This window comes from Saccopteryx leptura, chromosome 1, assembly GCF_036850995.1.
Source record: "Saccopteryx leptura isolate mSacLep1 chromosome 1, mSacLep1_pri_phased_curated, whole genome shotgun sequence".
Taxonomy (NCBI): Eukaryota; Metazoa; Chordata; class Mammalia; order Chiroptera; family Emballonuridae; genus Saccopteryx; species Saccopteryx leptura.
Genome location: NC_089503.1, coordinates 341,431,003 through 341,457,900, shown reverse-complemented (window position 1 = coordinate 341,457,900; position 26,898 = coordinate 341,431,003). Strand labels below are relative to the sequence as shown.

The 26,898-nt window shown below is 36.5% G+C and overlaps 1 protein-coding gene across 2 annotated transcripts in view; it reads right to left on the bottom strand.

Annotated features, from left to right (window-relative positions):
- Positions 1-26,898, bottom strand: part of SNAP91 (synaptosome associated protein 91) — a 169,979-nt gene that overhangs the window by 96,647 nt on the left and 46,434 nt on the right. For both annotated transcript variants that reach the window (XM_066358936.1, XM_066358938.1), the window contains exons 5-9: positions 26,350-26,452; positions 24,561-24,654; positions 22,362-22,473; positions 17,028-17,134; positions 981-1,022 (exon numbers count right to left, since the gene is read on the bottom strand). In XM_066358936.1, the coding sequence (XP_066215033.1) occupies positions 981-1,022; positions 17,028-17,134; positions 22,362-22,473; positions 24,561-24,654; positions 26,350-26,452 (458 nt within the window). The remainder of the gene's footprint in view (positions 1-980; positions 1,023-17,027; positions 17,135-22,361; positions 22,474-24,560; positions 24,655-26,349; positions 26,453-26,898) is intronic.

Sequence of the window (26,898 nt, the reverse complement as noted above, 5' to 3'; positions counted from 1 at the left end):
TTGCGTGTTCTAGAGTCGGCAAACTAGACAATCTCTATATCTGCACAGACAATGGAACAACAAAAAATATTGTATACCCACAAGCATTGTGAAATTAAACATATTAGAAACATGTGCTTTCTCTTTTCTTTCTTTTCCATTTAACCAGACTGAGCCACAGCAACGCATTGCCGGGTACAGCTAGTTCTTAAAAAAATTTAAGGTCAATATTATCTTAAAATAGAAGTATTTTAAGATAAGTAAATTATTAAATATGTTTGAATATTATTAAAAAGTGGGTACTCTTTTATTATTATAATTTTCTTTGATTATAATGACCTTTTTTTACCTGACCAGGCAGTGGTGCAGTGGATAGAGTATCAAACTGGGACGCAGAGGACCCAGGTTCGAAACCCTGAGGTCACCGGCTTGAGCACAGGCTCATCTGGCTTGAGTGCAGGCTCACCAACTTGAGCATGGGGTCGCGGGCTTGAGAGTGGGATCATAGACATAAGCCCATGGTTGCTAGCTTGAGCCCAAAGGTTGCTGGCTTGAAGCCCAAGTTTGCTGGCTTGAAGCCCAAGGTCACTGGCTTGAGCCCAGGTCACTGGCTTGAGACCAAGGATGCTGGCTTGAGCAAGGGGTCACTTGCTCTGCTGGAGCCCCCCGGTCAAGGCATGTATGAGAAAGCAATCCATGAACAACTAAGGTGTCACAATAAAGAACTGATGCTTCTCATCTCTCTCCCTTCCTGTCTGTCTGTCCCTATCTGTCCTTCTCTGTCTCTGTCTTAAAAAATAATAATGACTTTTTAATTTACAAAGACAGAAAATCTTCATATTATCTCTAGAAATATATTAAATAGAAAAAATGAGCTAAAATAATGGTCTAGATTTAAAATGCATTACTTACAAGACTATGATCTAAGTAAAACTTTTTATAAAAAACTACAGAATAATAATTTCACATACACTGAATCTTCCATTCAGAGAGTCACTCACCTGTGTGAGGTCAGGAATATCACCTTTATCAATGCCAACTTGCTGTGAATTAAAAAAAAAAAAAGTAACTTATTGGAAATCTTAAAAAATTAATTTATCTGAATTTAATTGAAGATCATCACAGAATTAGTTAAAACCATATATCAAACATGGCCTAGAATTGTTATATATATTAATCTTACTTTGAGCATTTGCTCATTGAGTAGTTTTCCACTCCATATAATATAGCAATAGTTTTGTTAGGACCCCAAATTATGTTAGGACCCAAAAACAGAAATTAAGAAACTGAAGTATAAAATTTAAGGTTTCCTCCATGGTTAACAGCAGCTAAAAACATTTTAAAATTTGCTTAGACTAAATTTAAGTTGTTAATTGTGCCCAGTAAGTCCTCTGTGTACAGAAAATGTTTATGTATTTTTAGAAAAATATTATATGCCCTGGCTGGTGGCTCTGTGGATAGAGCATCAGCCTGGCGTAGGGACATCCTGAGTTTGATTCTTGGTCAGGGCACACAGGAGAAGTGACCATCTGCTTCTCCCCCACTTCTCTCTCTCCATTCTCTTCCTATAGCCAGTGGCGAGACTGGAATGTGGCCCCAAGTGCTGAGGATAGCTCCATTGGAGTATATCAGCCTCCGGCACTAAAAATAGCTTGGTTGGGCATTGGCCACAGGTGAGGTTGCTGGGAGGATCCCGATTGGGGTACATGAAGGAGCCTGTCTCACCCTCCCCAAAGAAAAAGTAAAAAAAAAAATTTAAATAGTTTTAATTCATTTAAATAAACCTTCTTTCCCCCAAAAAAAGTTTATCCATTTTTCCCACTCCACCACCCACCTCTCACAGTAACCAATCAGTTCTCTGTACCCATGGGCTTGGAATTTTCTTCTTCTTTTACTATATATTCCACACACAAGAGAGATCATATGGTATTTTCTTTCTCTGACCTATTTCACTTTGCTTAATGCCCTCAATGTCCATCTATGTTGTTACAAATGGCAAGATTTCATTCCTTTTTATGGTCCATTGGGTGTGTGCATGTGTGCATAATGTTTGTATGTGTATTTGCATGTGTGTACACATATATATGTGTGTATATATGAGTGTATATATATATATCTTAACCCACTCATGAATCAATGGACAATTAGGTTGTTTCCGTATCTTGACTAATATAAATAATGGTTCAATGAACATGGGGTATATATCTTATCATTAATGTTTTCATTTATTTTTAATTTTTTATTTACTGATTTTAGAAAGAGAAGGCAGAGGAGGAGGGGGAGAGGGGGAGAAGAGGAGAGGGGGAAAGAAGAAAGAGGGATGGGGAGAGGGGGAGAAGGGGAGAGAAAGAGAAACATCAGTTTGCTGTTTCACTTTATTTATGCATTCATTGGTTGATCCTTGTATATACCCTAATCAGGAATCAACCCCACAATGTTTGAATATCAGGACAACACTCTAACTAACTGAACTACATGGCCAGGGCATCATTTATCTTCAATAAATACCCAGAATTAAAATTTCTGGATCATACAATAGCTCTAATTTCTTTTTCAGTAGTTCTATTTTTATTTTTTTGAGGAACCTCTATACCTTTTTCCATGATGGTTGAACCAATTTACATTCCCAGTAACAGGACACAGGGTTCCCTTTTCTCCACATCCTTGCCAATACATATTAGTTCCTGTCTTTTTGTAAACAGCAATTTTAATATGTGTGAGGTGATATTTCCTTGTGGTTTTGATTTGCATTTTCTAAAGATCAATTATGTTGGACATCTTTTAATGTACCTGTTGGCCATCAGTATGTCTCCTTTGGAAAAATGTCTATTCTGATCTTCTTCCTATTTTTAATCAAACCATTTCTTTCCTTCTTTCTTTTCTTTTAGCTATTGAGTTGTATGAGTTCTTTTTTAAAAATTTTCAACTATTGATTTGAGAGAGAGAGGAGGGGGAAGATTGAGCTGTCCCTGTATGTGCCCTGAATCAGCCCACTCTAACCAGCCAAGCTGTCTGGTTGGGAATTTTTTTATTGATTTAGAGAGAGATAAAAAGAAGAAGGAAGAGAAAGAGAGAAAAAGAGAGAGAACAGATGCTATCAGAGTAATGGCAGAATGAGAGATCACCTGGTCTCCCCTTGAAATTTCAACAAATGAACAACTATAACACAGTGAAAGAACCACAGCTGGGCTCACAGGCATGCCTGAAAGATCCATGCACTAAATGGACTAAAGGTGAAATGGTTTGAAAAGGGGGGTGAAAGATAAAATGCATTTGTGATGGGCTTTGGAAAGGAGACAAATGCTGGGTGACTTTTTTTATCTACCCAACTTTGAGAAGAAAGGAAGCTCAGCATGTCTGGGTTTTATCTGAGGGGTATGAAGAGAGAAACCCAGTGACTGTGTCTCCTTCTGCCAGGAGTAGTAGTGAGATTGAGGGGTAGAAGGGGAGATACAGGACCAAAGCAGCAGCAGAACACGGGAGATGGCCTGTGTTCCCACAGTCTACCTGCAGCCCGCACTTGGAAGAGACAGAGAAAATTAAAGTGTGGCCCTCTGCCTCCCAGATGCTGCCTCCCTCAACTCGCAGTTACAAAGAGTGGCAGAGACAAACCCCCACAGTTTGCTCTCCAGAGCTTGCTCTGTGCTCTCCCCTGAAGAACAGAGGTGCTCTGTGCCTGATCCCCTGGTCTGTTGAGATGTGAGGAGGAGTGCCTGAAGGCCTGAGGTCACCATTGTTAGAGCCATAAACTGGAAAGCTGAAACACTGAAGTCGTAAAGCCCTCACAACATGCCTCACCCAACAACACGACAGTGGCCATGCCTACATAATTGCAACAGCAACATCTCAGCAGAGGACAACCCAGGAATATCAGAGAGCTAAAACTTGTAATAGAACTATACCTACAGGAAGAAAACAGTAACCTCTCAAAATCAAAATTTATTTTTCCTTTTCTCATTTTATATCTTTTTTATTCATTTTTCTCTTCTGAATTTCATTTTCTTTAATTTTTATATTTTTAATTCTTATTTTGTGTATGGGTGTTTTCTTTGTGATTATTTTTGGGTTTTGATATGTTTTCTGTGGTTTTTCCTTTTTACTTGACATTTTAAAAATTCTTATATTTTTATTGTTGTTGTTGTTAAAGTTCTTAACAATACCACTTTCAAATGCCACTAAGGAAGAAGAAATCGAATACCATGGCTACACAAGGCAGAGACATAGTTCAAAAAGAGAGTAAAAAATATCTCCAGGAAACAATCTCAATCACATGGAAAACTTGGAGTTAAATGATAGAGAATTCAAAACTGAAGTTCTGAAAATACTCAAAGATGTATGAAAAAACACCAATAAGTAACTTAATAAACCAAAGAGGCTGAAACTTTAGAAACAGAGATGAAGAACTCAATACATGAATTGAACACTGAGGTAGAAAGTTTAGCTAATAGCTAATATTAGCTAATAGTTTAGCTAATTGGGATGCAGTAAAAGCAGTGATAAGTGGGAAGTTTATATTATTACAGGCTTATATAAAGAAACAAGAGAGATCTCAAGTAAACAACCTAACATCACATCTTAAAGAACTAGAAAAAGAACTAAGGCTACCCATAGTCAGCAGAAGAAAGAAAATAGTAAAAATTAGAGCAGAACTAAATAAAAAAAAACAATAACAAAAAAAAACTATAAAAAACTAATACAACAGGCCCTGGCTGGTTGGCTCAGTGGTAGAGCGTCAGCCTGGTGTGCAGGAGTCCCGGGTTCGATTCCTGGCAGGGCACACAGGAGAAGCACCCATCTGCTTCTCCACCCCTCCCCCTCTCCTTCCTCTCTGTCTCTCTCTTCCCCTCCTGCAGCCAAGGCTTTATTGGAGCAAGGTTGGCCTAGGTGCTGAGGATGGCTCCATGGCCTCTGCCTCAGGCGCTAGAATGGCTCTGGTTGCAACAGAGCAACGCCCCAAATGGGCAGAGCATCGCCCCTGGTGGGCATGCTGAGTGGATCTCGGTCAGGCACATGCGGGAGTCTGACTGCCTCCCTGTTTCCAACTTCAGAAAAATACAAAAAAAAAAAAAAAACAACCAAAAAAAAAACTAATACAACAAAGAGTTGATTCTTGAAAAGATCAATAAAATTGACAAACCCTGTCTAGACTTACTAAGGATAAAAGAGAAAGAATTCATATAAACAAAATCTGAAATAATAAAGGAGAAATTACCACAGACATTATAGATATACAAATGATCATAGTAGAATACTATGAAAGATTATATGCCACTAAATTCAACAACCTAGAGGAAATGGATAAATTCCTAGAACTATACAATCTTCCTAGACTGAGTTATGAAGAAATGGAAAACCTAAATAGACCCATAAACAGGGAGAAAATAGAAACAACTATCAAAAACCTCCCCCAAAATAAATGTCCAGGACCAGATGGCTACACTAGTGAATTCCACCAAACATTCAAAGAAGATTTGGTATGTATACTTCTCAAAGTCTTCCAAATAACAGAAAAAGAAGCAGTACTCCCTAACACATTTTATGAAGCCAATATAATCCTAATACCAAAACCTGGCTAGGACAACACCAAAAAAGAAACACTACAGACCAATATCTCTAATGAATACAGATGCAAAATCTTAAACAAAATACTAGCAAATTGAATACAACAACACATTAAAAAACTAATACAACACGATCAAGTGGGATTCATTCCAGGAGCACAAAGGATGATTCAACAAACACAAATTGATCAAAGTAGTACACCACATGAAAAAAAAAAAGAAAAAAAAATATCATCTGATCCTATCAATAAATGCAGAAAAGGCATTTAATAAGATACAACATCCCTTTATGTTTAAGACACTCAATACAATGAGAATATAAGGAAAGTACCTCAACATAATAAAGGGCATATATGACAAACCATCAGTGAATATCATATTAAATGGTGAAAGAATAGAGGCTTTTACTCTAAAATCAGGAGCAAGACAAGGCTGTCCACTCTCTCCACTCTTATTCAATATAGTTATGGAAGTTTTATCCAGAGCAATCAATCAAGGGGAAGAAATAAAAGGCATATTGGGAAAGAAGAAGTAAAGGTATCACTTTTTGTTGATGACACGATCCTGTATATAGAAAACCCCAAAGACTCCACAAAAAAATTTATTTGAATAAAAAAAAAATACAGTATAGTTGCAGGATACAGAATCAATACATATACAAAAGTCTATTGCTTTCCTATATGCCAATGATAAAACTTCGGAAAATTTACTAAAACAACCAATTCCTTTTACAATTGCAAAAAAATAAATAAAATAAAATACCTAGGAATAAACATAACAAAGAATGTGAAGGACTTATATACTGAAAACTACAAAGTATTATTGAAGGAAATTGAAAAAGACACAATGAAATGAAAAAATATTCCATGTTCATAGATTGGAAGAATCAATATAGTTAAAATGGCCATATAAACCAAAGCAATATACAAATTTAATGCAATTTCCATCAAGATGTCAATGTCATTTTTTTTAAAGAAATAGAAAAAAAAGTCACTAGCTTTGTATGGAATCATAAAAAAATACCCAAATAGCCAAAGCAATACTGAGAAAAATGCATGTAGCCTGGCCAGAATTGTTGTGGCACAGTGGATAAAGTGTCACCCTGGAATGCTTAGGTTGCCAGTTGAAACCCTGGGTTTGCCTGGTCAAGGCACATATGGGAGTTGATGCTTCCTACTCCTCCCCCACCTCTAAAATAAATAAATAAATAAATAAATAAATAAATAAATATATATATATATATATATATATGAATGAAGCTGAAGGTATCACATTACCTGTAGAGTCATGATAATCAAAACAGTATAGTATTGGTAGAAAAACAGACATACAGAACAATGGAACAGAATCAAGAGCCCAGAAATAAAACCACATATATATGTGCAAATAATCTTTGACAAAAGAAGCAAAAAATGTACAATGTAGAAAAGAATGCCTCCTCAATAAGTGATGCTGGGAAAATTGGAAAGCCACATACAAAAGAAAGAAACTTGATTACAGTTTGTCCCCCTGCACAAAAATTAATTCAAAATGGATCAAAGACCTGAATATAAGATCTGAAACAATAAATTACATAGAAGAGAACATAGAAACTAAACTCATGGACCTTGGCCATAGAGAACAATTTATAAATTTGTCCCCAAAGGGAAAAATAAATGAATGGGACTATATCAAACTAAAAATCTTCTGACCAGCAAAAGAAATTGACAACAAAACAAATAGGCAGCCAACTAAATGGGAGATGATATTTGCAAACAACAGCTCCAATAAGGGGTTAATATCCAAAATATATAAAGAACTCACAAAGCTCAGTAACAATCAATTAAAAAACAGGGAGAGGATCTGAACAGACACTTCTCCCAAGAGGACATACAAATGGTAACAGATATATAAAAAGATGCTCATCTTCACTAGCTAGTCGTGAAATGCAAATCAAATCTACAATGATATACTACCTCTAACCTGTTATATTGGCTATTATCAGCAAGACAGATAATACCAAGTGTTGAAGAGGCTGTGGAGAAAAAGGAACCCTCATTTGCTGCTGGTGGGAATGCAATTTACTACAACCATTATGGAAGAAAGTATGGTGCTTTCTCGAAAAATTAAGACTAGCGGTAGAGCGTCGGCCTAGCGTGCGGAGGACCCGGGTTCGATTCCTGGCCAGGGCACACAGGAGAAGCGCCCATTTGCTTCTCCACCCCTCCGCCGCACTTTCCTCTCTGTCTCTCTCTTCCCCTCCCGCAGCCAAGGCTCCATTGGAGCAAAGATGGCCCGGGCGCTGGGGTTGGCTCTGTGGCCTCTGCCCCAGGCGCTAGAGTGGCTCTGGTCGCAATATGGCGACGCCCAGGATGGGCAGAGCATCGCCCCCTGGTGGGCAGAGCGTCGCCCCATGGTGGGCGTGCCGGGTGGATCCCGGTCGGGCGCATGCGGGAGTCTGTCTGACTGTCTCTCCCCGTTTCTAGCTTCAGAAAAATGAAAAAAAAAAAAAAAAAAAAAAAAAAAAATTAAGACTATAACTACCATATGACCCAGCAACCCCTCAACTGGGTATCTTCCCCCCAAATTTGAAAACATTGGTACATAGAGATACATCACCCTCATGTTCATTGCAGCATTACTCATGGTGGTCAAGACATAGAACCAAAATGTCCCTAGATAGAGAATTGGATAAAGAAGATGTGGTACATATATACTATGGAATACTACTCAGCCATAAAAAAATGATAACATATTGCCATTTACAACAACATGAATGGACTTTGAGAACATTATACTGAATGAAATAAGTAAATCAGAAAAAGCTAAGAACTGTATGATTTCACACATTGGTGGGATATAAAACTGAGACTCATAGACATAGATAAAAATGGAGTGTTTACCAGGTGGAGGGAGATGTGGGGGAGGTGTGGGGGAAGGGAGTAAAGAGGAACAAATATATGGTGACGGAAAATGATCTGACTTTGGGTGATGAGTATACAACATAGTCAACAGTTCAAATGCTATAGAAATGTTTACCTGAAACCTATGTACAGTAAGTACTCTTATTGATCAATGTCACCCTGTCAACTTTAATTTTTTAAATAAAATTAAAAAAAAATAAGAGAGTAACATTAATCTGTTCCTGTAGAGTTCTTTATATATTTTGGCTATTAACCCCTTATCAGACATAGGATTTGCAATTATTTTCTCACATTAGGTATGTTGCCATTTTGTTTTATTGGTTTCTTTTGCTGTAAAGAAGCATGTTAGTTTGATGTAGCCCCACTTGTTTATTTTTGCTTTTTCTTTTGGGGTCAGATTTTAAAAATATCATCAACAAGACCTATGTCAGAAAGGTCTTCAATCTAGACGTTTTATGGTTTTGGGTCTTATGCCTAATCTTTAATCCATTTTGAGTTTTTGTGTATGGTATAAGTTTCATTTTGCATGTATCTTGTCAATTTTTCCAACACCTTTAATTAAAAAGACTGACATTTCCACATTGTGTATTCTTGGCTCTTTTGTCATAAATTAATTTGCCATATACGTGTGGGCTCTCTTCTGCTCTATTGATCTATGTGTCTGTTTTTATGCTAATACCATACTGTTTTGATTACCATAGTTTTATAATATTGTTTGAAATCAGTCAGTGTAATATTTCCAGTTCCTTTGTTCCTTCTCAAGATTGTTTTGGCTATTTGGGGTCTTTTTTGGTTCTCCCTCTAAATTTTAGGATTTTTATTTCTATTTCTGAAAAAAATGTCACTGGCTATTTGATAGGGATTATGAATCTGTATATTGTTTTGAGTAGTATGAATATTTTAACAATATTAATTCTTCCAATCCATGAGCATGGAATATCCTTTAACCGATTTGTGTCTTCTTCAATTTCTTTCATGAATGTCTTAGAGTTTTTTTAAAGATTTTATTTATTCATTTTAGAGAGGAGAGAGAGAGAGAAAGAGAAAGAAAGAGAAAGAGGGAAGGAGCAGGAAGCATTAGCTCCCATATGTGCCTTGACTGGGCAAGTCCAGGGTTTTGAACTGGCAACCTCAGCATTCTAGGTGAATGCTTTATCCACTGCACCACCACAGGTCAGGTTATAATTTTCAATATATAGCTTTTTAATCTCTTTGGTTAAATTTATTCCTAGTTATTTTATTCTTTTTGATGCAATTTTAGATAAGATGGCTTTCTTCATTTCTCTTCCTGGTAGTTCATTATTAGTGTAAAGAAATGAAACAGATTTTTGTGTATTGAATTTGTGTTCTGCAACATTACTTTGTTTACTAGTTTTAACAATTTTTTAATGGAGTCTTTAGGGTTATCTATATATAATATTATTTCATCTGCTAATAGTGACAATTTTCTTTCTTTCTTTCCAACTTGGATGCCTTTTATTTCTTTTTATTACATAATTGTTCTTGCTAAGACTTCCAACACTGTGTTGAATAAAAGTGGAGAGAGTGGCCATTCTTGTCTTGTTCCTTGTCTTAAAGAAATAGCTTTTATCTTTTCACCATTGACTATGATGTTAGCTGTGGGCTTGTCATATATGGCTTTTATTATGGTTGGGGTACATTCCCTCTATATATGCTTTACTGAGTTTCTTTTTTTTAATTGAGAGGAGGGGAGATAGAGAGACAGACTCTCACATGTGCCCCAACTGGGATCAACCCAGCAACCCCCGTCTGAGGCCAATGCTGACTCAATCGAGCTATCCTCAGTGCTCGGGGCCACACTCAAACCAATCAAGCTATTGGCTGTGAGAGGGGAAAAGAGAGAGAAGGGGGCGAGGGAGTGGAAGAGAAGAAGATGGTTGCTTCTCCTGTGTGCCCTAATTGGGGATCAAACCCGAATATCTGCATTCTGGTCCGACACTCTATCCATTGAGCCAGCTGGGCATATTTTAAGTATATACTGAATTTTGTCAAATGCTTTTTTTCTGCAGCTACTGAGATGATCATATGATTTTTATTCTTCCTCTTGTTAATGTTGTATGTTACACTGACTGATTTGCAGGTGTTGAACCATTCTTCCATCCATAGAGTAAATCTCATTTGGTCATGGTGTATGTCCTTGTATGTATTTTTGAATTGTTTGCTAATGTTATGTTGAGGATTTCTGCATTTGGAATCATCAGAAATATTGGTGTGTGATTTTTTTGTTGTTGTTCTTGGCATCTGTATTTGGTTTTGGTATTAGGTATTGCTGACTTTGTCTAATGTGTTTGGATAAGTTTCTCCCTCTACTATTTTTTGAAAGAGCTTAAGAAGTACTACTATTAATTTTTCTTTGAATATTTGTTAGAATTCACCAGTGAAGTCATTTTTTTTTTGTTGGGAAGTTTTCTTTGTTTTGGGTTTTTTTTTTTTTTGCTTTTTTTGTATTTTTCTGAAGTGCGAAGCAGGGAGGAAGAGAGAAAGATTCCTGCATGCACCTGACTGGGATCCACCCAGCATGCCCACTAGGGGGTGATGCTCTGCCCATCTGGGCCGTTGCTCCATTGCAACTGGAGCCATTTTAGCACCTGACATGGAGACCATGGAGCTATCCTCAGCACCTGGGCCAACTTTGCTCCAATGGAGCCTTGACTGCAGAAGGGGAAGAGAGAGACAGAGAGAAAGGAGAGGAGGAGGGGTAGAGAAGCAGATGGGCACTTCTGCTGTGTGCTCTAGCCGAGAATTGAACCTGGTCTTTCCACATGCCAGGCTGGTGCTCTACCACTGAACTAGCCAGCCAGGGCCTTGTTGGGAAGTTTTTGATTACTAAATCAATCTCCCTGCAAGTAATAAGCCCCTTCAGATTTCCTATTTCAAATCATAATTCAGTCTTGGTAGGTTATATATTTTTAGGAATTTATCTCTTTCTCTTAGGTTGTCCTATTTGTTGGTGAATAATTGTTTATAATAGTCTTTTATGGTCCTTTGTATTTCTGCAGTTTTAGTTTTAACATTGTTTTCGTTTCTGTTCATTTGAGTCCTCTCTCTTTTTTTCTTGGTGAGTCTAGCTCAAGTTTTGTCAGTTTTGTTTATCTTTTCAAAGACTGAGCTCTTAGTTTCACTGACCTTTTCTATTGTCTTTTAAGTCTCTACTTCATTGATTTCTGCCCTAATCTTCATTATTTCCTTCCTTCTAAAATTGAGTGTTTTCTTTTTCTAGTTCCTTGAGGTGTAAAGTTAGGCTGTTTGAGGCTTTATTTGTTTCTTGAAGTAGGCATTTATAACTATGAACTGCTTTTTCTGTATCTCATAAATTTTAGTATGTTACACTTCCATTTCCATTTGTCTTGTTATTTTTTATTTCTCTTTTGCTTTCTTCTTTGATCCATCGATTATCAGAACCATGTTGTTTAATTTCCACTAATTTTTGAATTTTTCAGTTTTCTTCATGTAGTTTATTTACAGTTTCATACTAGTGTGATATGAAAAAAATGCTTGATATGATTTCAATCTTCTTAAATTTATTAAGAAGATTGTTTTGTGGCCTAACATATGCTTTATCTTGGAAAATGTTCCATGTGTAGTTGAGAAGAATGTATATTCTGTTGCTTTTGGATGGAATGTTTGTAACATTATTATCAATTTAAATAAACTGTTATAAATATAAGCTGTTATATATAAGCCTCATGGTAACCACAAAGCAAAACCTATAGCAAACACATAAACAATAATAAAAAAGAAATGTAAGCATACCACTGAAGAAAGTCATCAAAACACAATGGAAAAGAACAAGAAAAGAAGAAAGGGACAGAGAGGAACTACAAAAACAGCTAGAAAACGTAATAAAATGGCAATAAGTTCATGCCTATCAACAATTACTTTATATGTAAATGGACTGAATTTTCCAATCAAAGGCAGAGTGACTGAATGGATAAAAAAACAAGATCTATTTAGAAGCTGACTATAAGAGCCACACTTTAGATGTGTCCTTACATACAATGACTCAAAGCGAAAGAACGGAATAAGATATTCCATGCAACTGGAAACAAAAAGAAAGCAGGAGGAATAATACTTATATTAGATAAATAAATCAAAGACTATAATAAGGGACCAAGAAGAGTGTTATAAAATGATAAAGAGGTCAATCTAACAAGAGGATATAACATTTGTAAATATTTATTCACCTAACATAAGAGCACCTAAATATGTGTAAGGCAGATATTAAAAGATAAAACAGTAGACAGCAATATAATAATGATAGGAGACTTTAATATACCACTTACATCAATAAATCATTCAAATAGAAAATTAAGAAACAATCAGCCTTAAAGGACAGGTTATATCAGATGAACTTAACAAACATTTATAGAACATTCTAACCAAAAGCAACAGAATGCACACTTAGCTTTCATAACTTGTTCAGGATGTATTTTCACTCCTTTCACAGAGAAAATAATTTTGTTAATTTCTTATGTATCCTTCCAGAGTTTCTTTATGTATATCCAAGATAATGAGAATAATATAAATGTTTATAGCCCTCATTTTTATACAATAATTGTGTATACACTGAGCTCATATTTTGCACTGAACACTTTATCTTATCTTTATATCTATATTTATACACAGTTTCCTCATTTTTTAAATAGCTACCTCATCCTGTAATTTATTTAACAAGTCACCTATAACAGACATCGAAGCTGATTCCAATCTCTTGTCATTGCAAGCAATGCTGCACACAATATTTTGCACTTGTGTGGACTCATCTATAGAATATATTTTTAGAAGTGGAATGATTAGGTAAAGGTAAAAGCACACAGGATTTTTAACTTTAGTAGTTTGGGGAAAGAAGTGGAGGGGCTAGGAGCAGAAAGAAAGAGCAGATGAGAGTGCAAATATAGAAATATATTAATAAAGGTAAATCAATGAAGTGAGTATATAGGTGCTCACCTATACTATTTTATCAACCCTTTTGTGGATTTGAAAATTATTCAAAATAAAAAGTTGGCAAAAATGCAAATTATAACTTCTAATTATCTCATTTTTATATAAATGATAGAATTGAGTCCCAAAGAAACAAAATGGGTTAAACCAAAGTCTTTCTCCTTGAGAAATGAAGTGCTTTGATCATGCTAATGGAAATGTAGAAGCAAATACACGAAGCATAAATGTTGGATTCCTTCAAAGACAATAAGGCAAACAGAAGATGGAAAATTCACTTATAGGTCAAGTCTGAGCTGACTTCTTTGCTCCGTCTTTTCTATGTCTAGATTCGCCTGGGCACTCTTGATATTTTGGGATGATAATTCTTTGCTGGGGGCTGCCCTGTGCACTGTAGGATATTAGCAGCATCATTGGTCTCTACCCACTGGATGCCAGTAGCCCTCTCTTTCTTCCTGTGTCTGGCCATGGATGTACGTGGGTTGTTCAAGTCCCCTACTGTTTCTGTACTGCTATTTGGTTGTGACAACCAAAAATGTCTCCAAATATTGTACCCTGGTAAGGAAGGGGGAGCAGAATTGCCTACTGTGGAGCACCACTGGTGTACAGAGCACTGGCCCTCACCCCTCTAATCAGCTTCTACTGAGATTCCTCTCCGTAATGCAGATTAACTGCCAATGACTGGACTTTTGCTTTAGGGAAGTTACTGATGCTTCACTAAACTCACACTATGTTCATACAAATTATGGAAATTGTAAACTAACATTCCATTTATTTCCATATTTTAATGCCTCTTTAGATGAGACATTAAAATATTAAATATGAATAAAGTCAGTGTTTCTGAAGTTAAAGTCTTATGGATTCCTAATATTGGAATCATTTTGCTGAAAGGGGACGTGTTTCTACTAAATGAATAATTCTGGCAAAGACACACTTCAGAAATATCTTTCTTGACATTGCTATTTTTACTGCGCTGACCTTGGAAGATTGAGGTGCGATGTGATTATACTACAGAAATCTCATTACCTTCTGTCTGCAAATATTCTGGGAGGTGTAACTCCTACGATTTGGTATTTACCTTGAAAAAGCAAACTAAGAATAAATTGGTTCTATAAAAGGGAGGTGTGTTTAGCAGAAATTTCTATTACATGTAAAATAATCATTTTATAATGTTTCACTAGTCTGCTTTAGGAATCTTCGGTACAGTCAACCCTCTGTATCGAGGGCTCCGCAGCCATGGATCTAACTAACCACAGATCAAAACTCTTTGAAAAAAAAAGTGCTATGTTATTGTGGGTATGTACTCTGTAGTTAGGCCTGTTTGTGGTGTCTGTACTGAGCATACATAGACTTTTTTCTTGTCATCGTTCCCTAAACAATATAACATAACAACTATTCACATAGCATTTACATTTATTAGATACGTAATTTAGAGATGATTTATATCATATGGGAGGATGTATGCACTTTACATGCATATATAATGCCATTTTATATGAAAGGATTTGTGCATCTCTGGATTTGGGTATCTGCAAGTGGTCCTGGAATCAATCCCTTGCAGATACCCAAGGATGACTGTATAAGAATATAAAACCTGGTAAGTTTTCTGCACTTTAAGTAATTTTTCTGAGAAATTTGACTATTTCCATAGAAATTATCCCACTACTTCACCTTTCTTTTAACATGACGAACAACGTATTGGTAACATTTGCCTAATAGCCAGTATAACATTTTTTCTTAAATGACATTCTAGAAGTCCTCTGCACACTCTTTAGGCAAATGGTACTAACCACAGGATAGCTACTGGGTGTGAGTCCACAGATACATACACTACATGAGCACTAATTGAAAGAGAAAGCTTTGTACATTTGTAAAAATATTTCTGTACTAACCAGTCATATGCATACCACTGAACACTGATATTCAAACAATTAGTGTTGAAATTATGAACAGTGTAATTTAAATATGAAAGAAAACACAAATGGTATGGTTATCCACTATGGTTTACTGTTCAGTCTATTAAAACTAATTCTGTAAATTAGTATCTGTTCTATAAAACATTAATCACAATGTTCAAATAAAAGTAAAATATTTATTACTCAGTTAAAGACAGGCTCTCAAAGTGATGTCTGGTTTCTGTAACTGTTATTTACAACAGCCTGAATTAGGCCTGTATTAACATCAATAGACACAAAATAAAATTTATATGTACAAATAGAAGGAATTCATAAGTCCTTTTCTCATGTAGACCTTCAGCTGAGCTGTATTAAGCTGATTAGATAAGTATATACTCCAGACAGTCACATGGCCAGCGACTTACTTATCTGATATAAACAATAACAAATGGGGAAACTGGGAAGCATGTGCACCAGGAATTAGTGAAACAATGAACTAATCCTCTGTTCTGGGTACTCAGGCAAAATTGTATTTTCACAGAAAGAAACGAGACAAATTTACTACATTATATTGATAATTGTGGTTAACCCATGGGAAAACATATGAAATACAAAACATAAAACCAGCCAAAGTTTCAAGCAATTCTATCCTTTCTTAAAGACCACCTTCATCAATAAATCCATGAGCAAATACACATGAACATGCTTTAATGTACACGTAATTTATATGTTAATCTTTACCTTTTGTTTCTATGTTATATAAAATAGTATTTTTGTTCTGATTATAAGCTGTAAGAATCAAAGCTAAAGAGACAGCACTTTACAATATTACTTTGGACTCATAATTTGAACTTGACAATTGATTACTCCTGTGAATAAATGAGATTTGAAATATAACACATGGACTATAGTCAGTGCTTTCAAAATTGTGTATATAAAGTGCTTAATTTGTGCTCTATTCTCAAATAGCAAAAGGTACAAAAATATGACATGAACTTCCATGTTCACGGCACTGTGTGCTTTGCTGTTGGGCTTCAGAACCCCCTTCACAGCACTCCACTCAGTCCTAGCAGTCAGTTAGTTGACATGTAAGATAAAAACCCATCTTACTGAAGGCCTAGGATAACAATGTCATAATTTCCAGTATCAGTATGAATCAATAATTTGAATTAATAATAGAGAAAACACCAACTTACAGATAATCCTCAGGCACATCAACTGTATAGTTACGAAGTCATTTTGACTAAGTATTACAAAAGTTCTTGAGAATCAATTTATAAATTTTATAAAATTAGTTATACTTTATTTTTTCATTGTGTTTAAGTCACTGATGAGATAAGGTCAGATTTTATGATTTATCATTTACACACTAAGAACAATGGATAGACTTTTCTGAGGATTTTTTTTCTAGGGTTCACTAAAAAGGAAGCATTTTTTTGTAATGAAAAAATAGCCATTAGGTGAAATGGAGGAATGGACCACCTTGCAAAGCGGGAAATGAACTCATAACTATGAAACCTTCATTTGAAGACAGAATGATCATCTGATCGGGATACAAGAGTGCAGGGTACAGCTCTGAGTGAAAAGTAGGATGAGATGACTTCTAAGGTCACTTCCAACCCTAATACTCTGTGATCTCATGACAGAGTGTCTGACTAGAAGATAAATTTTATCATTTACTCCAGATACATGAGCTAATATTTTAAAATTATATTCCCAACAAAGCTTACCTCTGCAACTTTGAGAAATTCAGATACGCGCGTCATTCTAGTTAGAAATCGTTTGTAAATTTCTAAAGCATCTTTACATTGTCCTTTCTTCATTTCAAAAAACTTTTCTAGAAGAGATAGACAAGCACTTTGAAAATAGTATTATATTCAATTTTATGCTGTTTATATTAATACTATTACTTAAAGTTGAAATCAATATTTGAATCAAAACACTTGGCATTAAAATCTGTAGGTGGTATTAATGCACCTAAATCAGGAGACCTGAGTAGTTTTAAAAAGGTGTTATGTTCTAAGGTGTCTCACATGAAACAATGTAAATAATGAAAATATAGTTAAAGTAGAAGAACACATGAAGTATCACAACAGGTTAAATTCATGGTCCGTATATCCCAGTTTTCTGTTTGGGAAACAGCTTCAAATTCTTTGGGATAACAATCAGAAAAGTTATGACGGCATTGAACAGAATTCTTCTTTTCTTACTAACTCACAATAAACCAATAATTTATACACCATAAAACAATAATCTGTAAAGTTCCCTAAATTAGAGAATATTCTAACATATCTACACTCCTTATAAATTAATACTTGCTTTTATTGGTTGCAAATTATTTCTAACATTATAATGTATTTTTTAGTTATAAAATAGTGAAGTTTTGTGAAAGAGATTTGGTTTTCCAAACTCTTTATGACTTTCTAGTCTATAATCGTACCCTCTTTCTCAACCTGTAGCTTTTTATACAGAAAAACAGAGAATTTTCCTGTTTTCTTCTGTGCCCCCAAGGTTAAACTTCACAGTCATTAAGGTATTGCAGCTCTATTACCTCTGTAGCATGAGAGTGCATTTTCTCCACCCTGTTTGAGGAAAACTAGTATTTTATCAGTGTTTATGCCAGGTAGTCATTCATCAATTCATTCAATCAATAATTACTGACATTGCAGATGGAGACATGGTCAGCCATTATCTACAGCAGCTCCCAGGCAACTCTGGGTCATAAATGATGGCTCAGTCTCATCATGATTTTCTATCTGCACATGGTTAAACACAAGCTATACTTATATTCTCTCATACTTTAAAATTCTTGATTTTCATTCAGCATGTAATTTTACTACCTTAAAAGTATTTTTAATTTTCTCCAGAAAGATTTAATAATATATAATTATACAGAGAATTATTAAGGGTATCTACTCATTACTTTCTGTTGACAGTCTTTTTGTGATTTTACTTTCAGCGTGGACCACCCCTGCAGGGTGTTCAAGGGAAGCAAAAGGATGAAGCAAATAAACACATACTGTTTACTACTCGTTAAGATTTGAGCAGGAAGTGACTTTTTCTTAAAATGGGCAAAGCTAAGGCTATTTTCCTTATCCACACTATCTTCTTTTTTAATGCTATAGATAGGATCATGGTGCAATAAGGAAACAAATCTTTTTTAGTTTGAACTTTTGAAAAAAGGGACTTATTCTGGTAAACCATATTTTACTTTTTTTTTCTTGTGGTGCAGTCTTCACATAAGCATTTTCTTTTAAATGTCTAAATTACCTCTCTTTGTTATAATTTAAGTTTATTTCTTTGTATCAGATCTTCACGGTGACACAAAAAGAGAAATCAAACTGTATAATCTCGATTTCCTTTTAAAACCAATGCATCAAAATTTTAAGCCAATGTTCTCTGTCTCCTTTGAATGCTTTTATAAGTTTTATCTATTGTGGTAATTTTGGATTCAGCAACAAAAGAGATGCAAGCATCATGGCTTTAGGTCATAATCTTGTAACTGGTTCTGTATCAGTGATAATAATAAAGAAAAATACCATGTACTGATGTATGCAAAACTGTGAGGTTCCCTTGCCTCTAAGAAACCAGGGCAAGTTCTGGAGAAATCAACACTTTAACAGAAATAAACCTCTACCTTTTTTTATACTAAAGGTAACACACGTTGGTTTTCAGTTATTTGAAATGATTAAATTTGACATTTGTAGCATGAATCTTTGTACAGTATTGATAAATTCCCGTCATGTTAGTATTACCTCTCCCAGGAAAACTGTCCTAGGAAGGAGCCACATGAACAGGAATCTTATCCCTGAAAGACAAACCGAGACTTTGCACGTGGACTATTACTAATGACCATCAGTCAGTAAGGGAAGCATCTGATAACTTGAACATTTGAGTTTCAACATAGGATAAAAATGCCTGTGACGGTTTGGGGCACCAATACTGATTCCAACATTAGATGTAGAGAACTGGTCATGAAGTCCTTGATAAAAACCAACCCATAATACATGATATTTATGAAGTTAACCCCTAGCATTCTCTAGGGAACAAAAAACAAACCTGTCTCAAAACACTTAAGATACTAAGTGTGTCTATATGCTAGAGTGTTACTTTTACAAGGACAATCTGTCAATGCCAAATGAAAGCCACTCAAACAAGAATATACCTCTACCAGTTTCAAAGAGTCAGGTCTTCAATATGAAAAGATGTAACTCCCCTTTTGTTCTGTTCCTGATCTTAGCCACTCGGCTTTTTCAAATGAAAATGAAATAAACATATGTACTGAATGGTTAGTGCTTTAATATGAAGAAAAAAATGCATTCTGACTACAAATCTATCTGTGAATTCAACATAAAAAGAGAGTAGCATTTAAGTAGCTCTTCAAGACAATAGAGGAGAATCACATGGCTTAACATGTTTACTTGTTACATGAACAGTAGAGGCAATATAGCCAACGTCCTTGAAGCATTCGTGGGAATGAAACAAGGGTACACTGGTGAGAGAGTGAGAATCAACTGGGTGTGAATTTGAGTAAGATGAGTACCTCAAAGACAATTAGATTTAAAAGATTATAAACAGAAACAAGGAGATTAGGAAGGGTAAATTCAAGAGTTCAGTTTTAGATATTGCTAAGTTTTAGGTAAGAATATAATATCTAAATTTAAGTGTCTACAAGTAAGAAACTAAAGCTCAGAATAAAGGTTAGACTGACATAATAGATTTGGGACTCATCATAATGGAGATAATAGGTTTAGCAATGAAGAACACACAGAAACAGCAGAATGGTAGATGGCTAGAAAGAAACTTTAGCAAAAGCTCACATTTATGAGTGGTAAGGTTTTGGAGGTAACATACACAACACGTGTGTACTGCTCCAAACAGAGTAACTGGTACAGAATCAAATATGCAGTAGGCGGCCCTGGCCGGTTGGCTCAGTGGTAGAGCGTCGGCCTGGTGTGCAGAAGTCCCGGGTTCAATTCCCAGCCAGGACACACAGGAGAAGCGCCCATCTGCTTCTCCACCCCTCCCCCTCTCCTTCCTCTCTGTCTCTCTCTTCCCCTCCCGGAGCCGAGGCTCCATTGGAGCAAAGATGGCCCGGGTGCTGGGGATGGCTCCTTGGCCTCTGCCCCAGGCGCTAGAGTGGCTCTGGTCGTGGCAGAGCATAGCCCCTGGTGGGCGTGCCGGGTGGATCCCGGTCGGGTGCATGCGGGAGTCTGACTGTCTCTCCCTGTTTCCAGCTTCAGAAAAAAAGAAAAAAAAAATGCAGTAGGCTGCGAATGAAGGGATGGCTCTGCAATTGCTCCAAACTGCAGCCACACGGGCCTTTGCTCCCGCAGGATCAAAAGACACTCAAAGCGTCTGCAGCATATCTGGCACACTGCAGAACGCTGCAGAACACCTCTGGCACACTCCACTAGGAAGACAAAATAGAAGCCTCTAATAGGGCTGTGGAGCAGAGCCACGTCTTCTTCAGACAGTAACTAATATCCTTTGGAAAAATTGCTAATGGCTAGCTTCTAGAGACTTAGAATCTGATCATAGAATATCAAGTAATCATGAGACCTCAAGTGTTATCTAATATACTGAACCATAAAGTTGGACAAGTGAAAGAATGCTCCACCATCAAAGGGCTGTGGTATATCAGATCCTGAATATCCACGTCGATTGTAGGAATATGGTTCAGATGCCCAGGGCACCTCCTCTTCTGTACAGCCATTTCTCCCTCCAGTCCTGCTGATGACCAGTTGACTGAGGGAAAACAGAACTCAAGCTTAGTTTAGAGATGGCTTCTCACACTGGCACCAGTTGGAAGTGGTTTAATGAATCATTAAGTTCCCATAAAGGGGTGACTTTGACAGTAAAAGAAATCTTTTAGGCCAATCTTTAAGTAGTCTATCTGATTCTTCACTTTATGTCAAAGGAAATACGATGAGACATATGGAAACACACACAAAAATTCGCAGTAAGTAACTCTTGGCCTGTCTGACCAGGGACTTGGAAAAACTAAAACTGGAAGTTTTAGTGACAAGAGGTCTGGAGTAAAGGTATTGGATGGACCTCACAGAGTGAATAAAGAGCAGGAGACTATTTTCATCTCCAGCAAATGTAGGCCAAAGGCACACAGCACAGAAAGGCCCTCAATAATCAGGGGGAAGAGGACTCAACAGGTGGATGAACCAAGTGTCACTATTCAGTCTTCAGTCTTCCTGTACTCGAGGTCAGTTTTGAGCTTCCACTGGGCATCAGACTCCATGGAGTATGGAGTCACCCTCTAAGAAACAGGACAGGCATGAAGTCCAGGGGAGGGGAGCAGTCATCTCTCTACGATGTAACAGACAGCTTAGCCTGGATGGGATTTATTATCTCTGCCCACATTGCTCTGCCAGCACCACCATCTGTGGAATTACTCACCGTCATGGTATCTCACACAACACTGCCTCTATTTTTACTGCACACGAAGTGAGACAACAGACTCCACAGAATTCATCAGTCTTAGCATGCCTCCCCTCAGTCAAAAGGTGGCGGGCCTTACATAATGACGGAACGGCATGCAGAAGAATCCATTTCAGACCTGCTCTAAGAACATACTTTAAGATGTTAGGGGTTCTAGTATATACTCTGAAATATGGACCAATATATGGGTCTAGGTACTTAGAAGCTAGAGTGGCCCTTCCCACTATTACAAACTCAATGAAGTGGCAGAGGCTTCTTGGTCCCTGCTCATCTCCACAGGCAGCATCAGAGGTGGTTGTTAGCAATAATGAAGCAGTTATTAACTGTTAGGGGATTTATTCCAAGAAGCAAAACTTAGAACCTACTCCTCCAGTCATTCCAAAATTTTGTAATCACCAAAATCCCTGTATGAAATCCCTTCCTGCTTAAAACATCTACAATATTTTGAGTTTCCTGTGCTTAATCTTGACTGCTGTGAGAATACACAGAGAAATGTGACCTGAATGAATCATATATTTAGATTTTTACGTATGTTAAGTCTGGGGTATCCAAATCTTTGCATTCTGATAGTCTTTATTCAAAGACATCATTCAGTAAGTAGTTCTACCTACCAAGTAGGTTAATAACTCCATCATTGTAGCAAGCAAAAAGTTTGATAAGATCTTTGAAAAGAAGCATAAATGCAGCATTTATGACACCATTTGTTAGCTCATTTGGATGCACCTAGAAGATGAAAAGTCAGTATGTTAAATCACATCATCAAATAACAGTTTTTCTCAGAGCACATTAAAATGCCTCAAATAATAACTAAGAAATCCATTCCCATCTTACAAACACTGTGTAATTCTTTTAGTAGCTCTACCAATATTGAAAGACAGATGGGATTTTTCTTGCTTCAATTTAAGTCAAAGAAGTTAATCCTATGAATTATAAGATATACATACATTCTGTTTGATCAGGAATCCACAGATCAATCAAAACTAACTTTTGAGCCTGGCCAGGAGGTGGCACAGTGGATAGAACGTCAGACTGGGATGCGGAAGACCCAGGTTCGAGACCCCGAGGTTGCCAGTTTGAGCGTGGGTTCATCTGGCTTGAGGAAAAAGCTCGCCAGCTTGGACCCAAGGTCGCTGGCTCGAGCAAGGGGTTATTCGGTCTGCTGAAGGCCCATGGTCAAGGCACATATGAGAAAGCAATCAATGAACAACTAAGGTGTCACAATGCGCAATGAAAAACTAATGATTGATGCTTCTCATCTCTCCGTTCCTGTCTGTCTGTCCCTGTCTATCCCCCACTCTGACTCTCTCTCTGTCTCTGTAAAAAAATAAAATAAAATAAATAAAAATAATTAAAAAAAAAAACTAACATCTGCTCTTTTGTTGCTTTTACTACATTATATTACATTCTTCCACTCTCCCTATGTAATGTTCTCTGTGGAAGAGTTCAGGCTCCAGGGGCCTGCAGTGACTCAGTGAGGAAGCATAGTGTGGTGAATAGATACTTTACCAATTACCCCTATCATAATTCTTGAGACTTACAGCATTCACCCATCCACCAAAAACTCTAATCACTAACACAAAGAAGAAGAATTTCTCCTCATCCCCCAACTCATGTTCACAACTTCTCAAGCTCTGTTTCTCTTCCCTTCATGACTTTTTTCCTTTAAGACACTACCATTAGTAAGAGCAGGAAAAGCAAACAAAAATAAATGCACAAAAAGAAAAAACAGTTGAGAAGCAGATCCATAAACACCTATCTAAGCCCTTACTATAAAATCTGTCAAAAAATAAGATGGTTTGTTACTTCTACTAAAGTTTCAGAAGGTTGGGTGTTGTGACTAGGATTCAAATATAGAGTAAACTATATAATTGTAAAAGGAAATTTAAGTTATTAATATTTTTTTAAAAAAACTTAAACCACCACCAAAAGAAAGGAAAACTAACAATATGAACTAAGACTCTTACTACATATCAGAATATTTCATTTTAATGAAACAAATGTGTACTTAATTGAACTTTTAATTTTGAAATAACTGTAAATCCACATGCAGTTGTAAAAAATAAAGAGAGATTCCTGGGTACCATTTATCCAGTTTCTCCCAATGGTAAAATCATACAACTATAGTACAATATCACAGCCAGGATGTTGATACTAATACAATCCACTGATCTTAGTCAGATTTCTCCAGTTTTACTTGTGCTCATTTGTGTGTGTTTTGTTCTTTATAATCATTATAGTCTCTCTTTCTTTCTTTCTCTCGTTCTTTCTTTTTTAGTGATAGAGAGAGGGGGGGACAGACAGGGACAGACAGGGACAAACAGACAGGAAAGGAGAGAGATAAGAAGCATCAACTCATAGTTGCAGCACTTTAGTTGTTCACTGATTGCTTTCTCATACATGCCTTGACCAGGGGGCTCCAGATGAGCCAGTGACCCCATGCTCAAGCCAGTGACTTTGGGTTTCAATGCAGTGACCTTGGGGCTCAAGCCAGCGATCGTGCGGTCATGTCTATTTTGCAGCTACATTCTGCCAAAGACAACAGGAGACCATCATTTTGCTTTGAACCTGGGGTTCCAAGAACACATCGCTCACATTTCCCCATGACTTAAGTAAAGACCTGGTAAACAGTTCAGACAGTCTGGACTTATCTCTACCATGCCAACAGCTTCAACTAAGTGTTCATCTAACTGACCTAAATGAGCGAGCTCTAAATCTTCTTCCTAGGGACATCTCCAACTTCATCTGTAGCCCGCCTTCAAATAATAAACAATACTGTTTGGGTAAGAAATGTTTGCTAGTGAGATACGTACATCAAATTCAAGCAGTGCATCAATTTGTCCCTGCAGTATTGGCATACTCTTTAATAGCTTTTCAGGAGCCATTGTCCTCATTACACCATCAGCCCTACAATTTTTTAAAAAAAGAAAAAGATAAAACTTCCTGTACATGAAAAATTTAAGAACATATGCATTGTTTTAAGCTGTTGTCCCCTTATTTCTTTGTTAATTATGTGGAATAATTTTGAGACACGAAAAGGTTGTAGTCGACCCCCCTCTCCGTACTACTTCCTTTTATCCATTCTCCTTCTTCAACTACCCAGGCAATGCTTTCTCTCTGCACCTCCCTCAGGAAGAAAATAACTGGTCTGCATAGGACAGGTCAGCTGAGTTTCTAAATGGATTGTTTTAAATCTCTAACAGAGATAAGAGTATTATAAATATGTTTCCTAAATGCCAGTTTGCTTATTTCTGAGAAAGAGAGAAAATATGTCTTGGAAATCTTTAAAACCTGTAATACTGAGAATACAGATCTTATACTATGAAGCATCAGCTAAGAAAAATGCATGCTGATATGCATAGTTTGGCCAAAAACAGGTAAGTGCTTAACTAGCCATAGAGGACACAACTGGAGGTTAGTGCCAGAGGAGGCCTCAGAGGGGGAAGTGAGCCCTGTACCTGCCCGCAGGCCTCTTAGGGAGGCCCTGCATCCACTGATGGTCAAGCAGTGGCAGTACTGAAATAGGTGAGGAAGATGCCCGGGTCATGTGAACAAGCTGACGATGGTCATTTTCAAGATCTTTCCCACTTTCGTGGTAGGAAAGCATCCCCAAGTGTCCTTCTGTGCCCATAAAGGAGTGCGGAAGTTTCTAAGAAGGCTGTGGACCTGTGGGGGAGAGGTCACAGGACAGCTGGGAACATTATCAGTGACTTCCTGGGGCCATGGAAGAAGTCACAGGAAGGTGTATGGTCTAGAATCATCTCTGGTAAGTAGGAGATGCAATAAAAATCTTAATTTTATAAAATGTCCACACACAAAAAACTAATTTATTTTGAACACACAAGTTTATATTGTTCACCACCATGATAAAAAAGTTCAAAGCTAAGGTTAGATAAGCTATTAGAAAAATAGAGTTATGGCTTTTTGTGTGGATTCCCAAGACTAGAAAATTATACACTCTACAATACCTTGTCATTCTTTTAAGTTAGGAACAGACACAAATTTTTGGCTGAACATTTCTGATTAAACTCAAACATCTACTCAGAAGGAAATAAATGTTAATTAAGAATTAAAATGTGTTTCTATTTCAATGACATTTTCTTAATCAATGGTTAGTATTAATAATTAGTTCCATTACAATGTATATGTGTATATGTGTGTATAATACTAGGATGGTATTACCTCTCAAAAACAGATCTCCACCGTGTACACAGTTCAGTTTAACCTCAATCAAAACACATTCAAATAATTATTGTCAACTAAAACCACTGTTCTTTTAAATTAACTTTGGTTAAATTCTCTCCATTTAAAATTATTTAAAGATATATATGTGTTTAAGAATTTTGGATTGATTTTAACAAATAAAAAGCTATACCATTTCAACTTTGTGCATCATGTCAGATTTTATGTAGGGAAATATAAAGTAATGCATATTACAACTTCAAGGCTAACCTCTATGATATTTTCAATTAAGTTTCTTTTTCAGGTCATTGTACACTGGTCCTTCATGATCAAAATCAGTTGTCATTTAAGTTTAATTAAAATAAATTAAGTGCGCCTTAAAGACTTATTTTGCTCAAATAGGAGAAAAAGAAAGCATACCCTTTCTTCACTCTGGCAAAATCAAATGCCATCTGTCTGTAAGAAAAAGCCTTTTCATTCAAATATCTACTATAGCGCCTTATGAAGGTAGACATATCATAACCTGGGGAAGGAGCAGAGAAAATAAAACTAGTTAAAAAAACACCTTCAACTGTGCTTTGCTTAATACCAATTTCTTTTAACTCCCCAAATATAAATAATTCTAGGATGAGGTCAATAAGCGTGTAAGACAGGCCTTATTTAAAATCCTACTGCAGGCAAAAATACTTTTGGCATGAGACATTCCAAGACTGTTCAGTTTAGTTATGCTACCATGCTGTGGAGGATGTCTGCTCTGGTAGTTCCTTGCATTTTTGTTCACTATTTCAAATGACAGCCTGTTTTAGACTTCATATATATATACACACACACACAGACTCTCACACACATATATATGTTTGCCTTATACATAATAGCAACCAGTAAATATGATGAATGAATGATGATTGCATTTATATGCATTTATATTAATGAACAGATGATTAATTTATAAAAAACCTTTATTTAGGA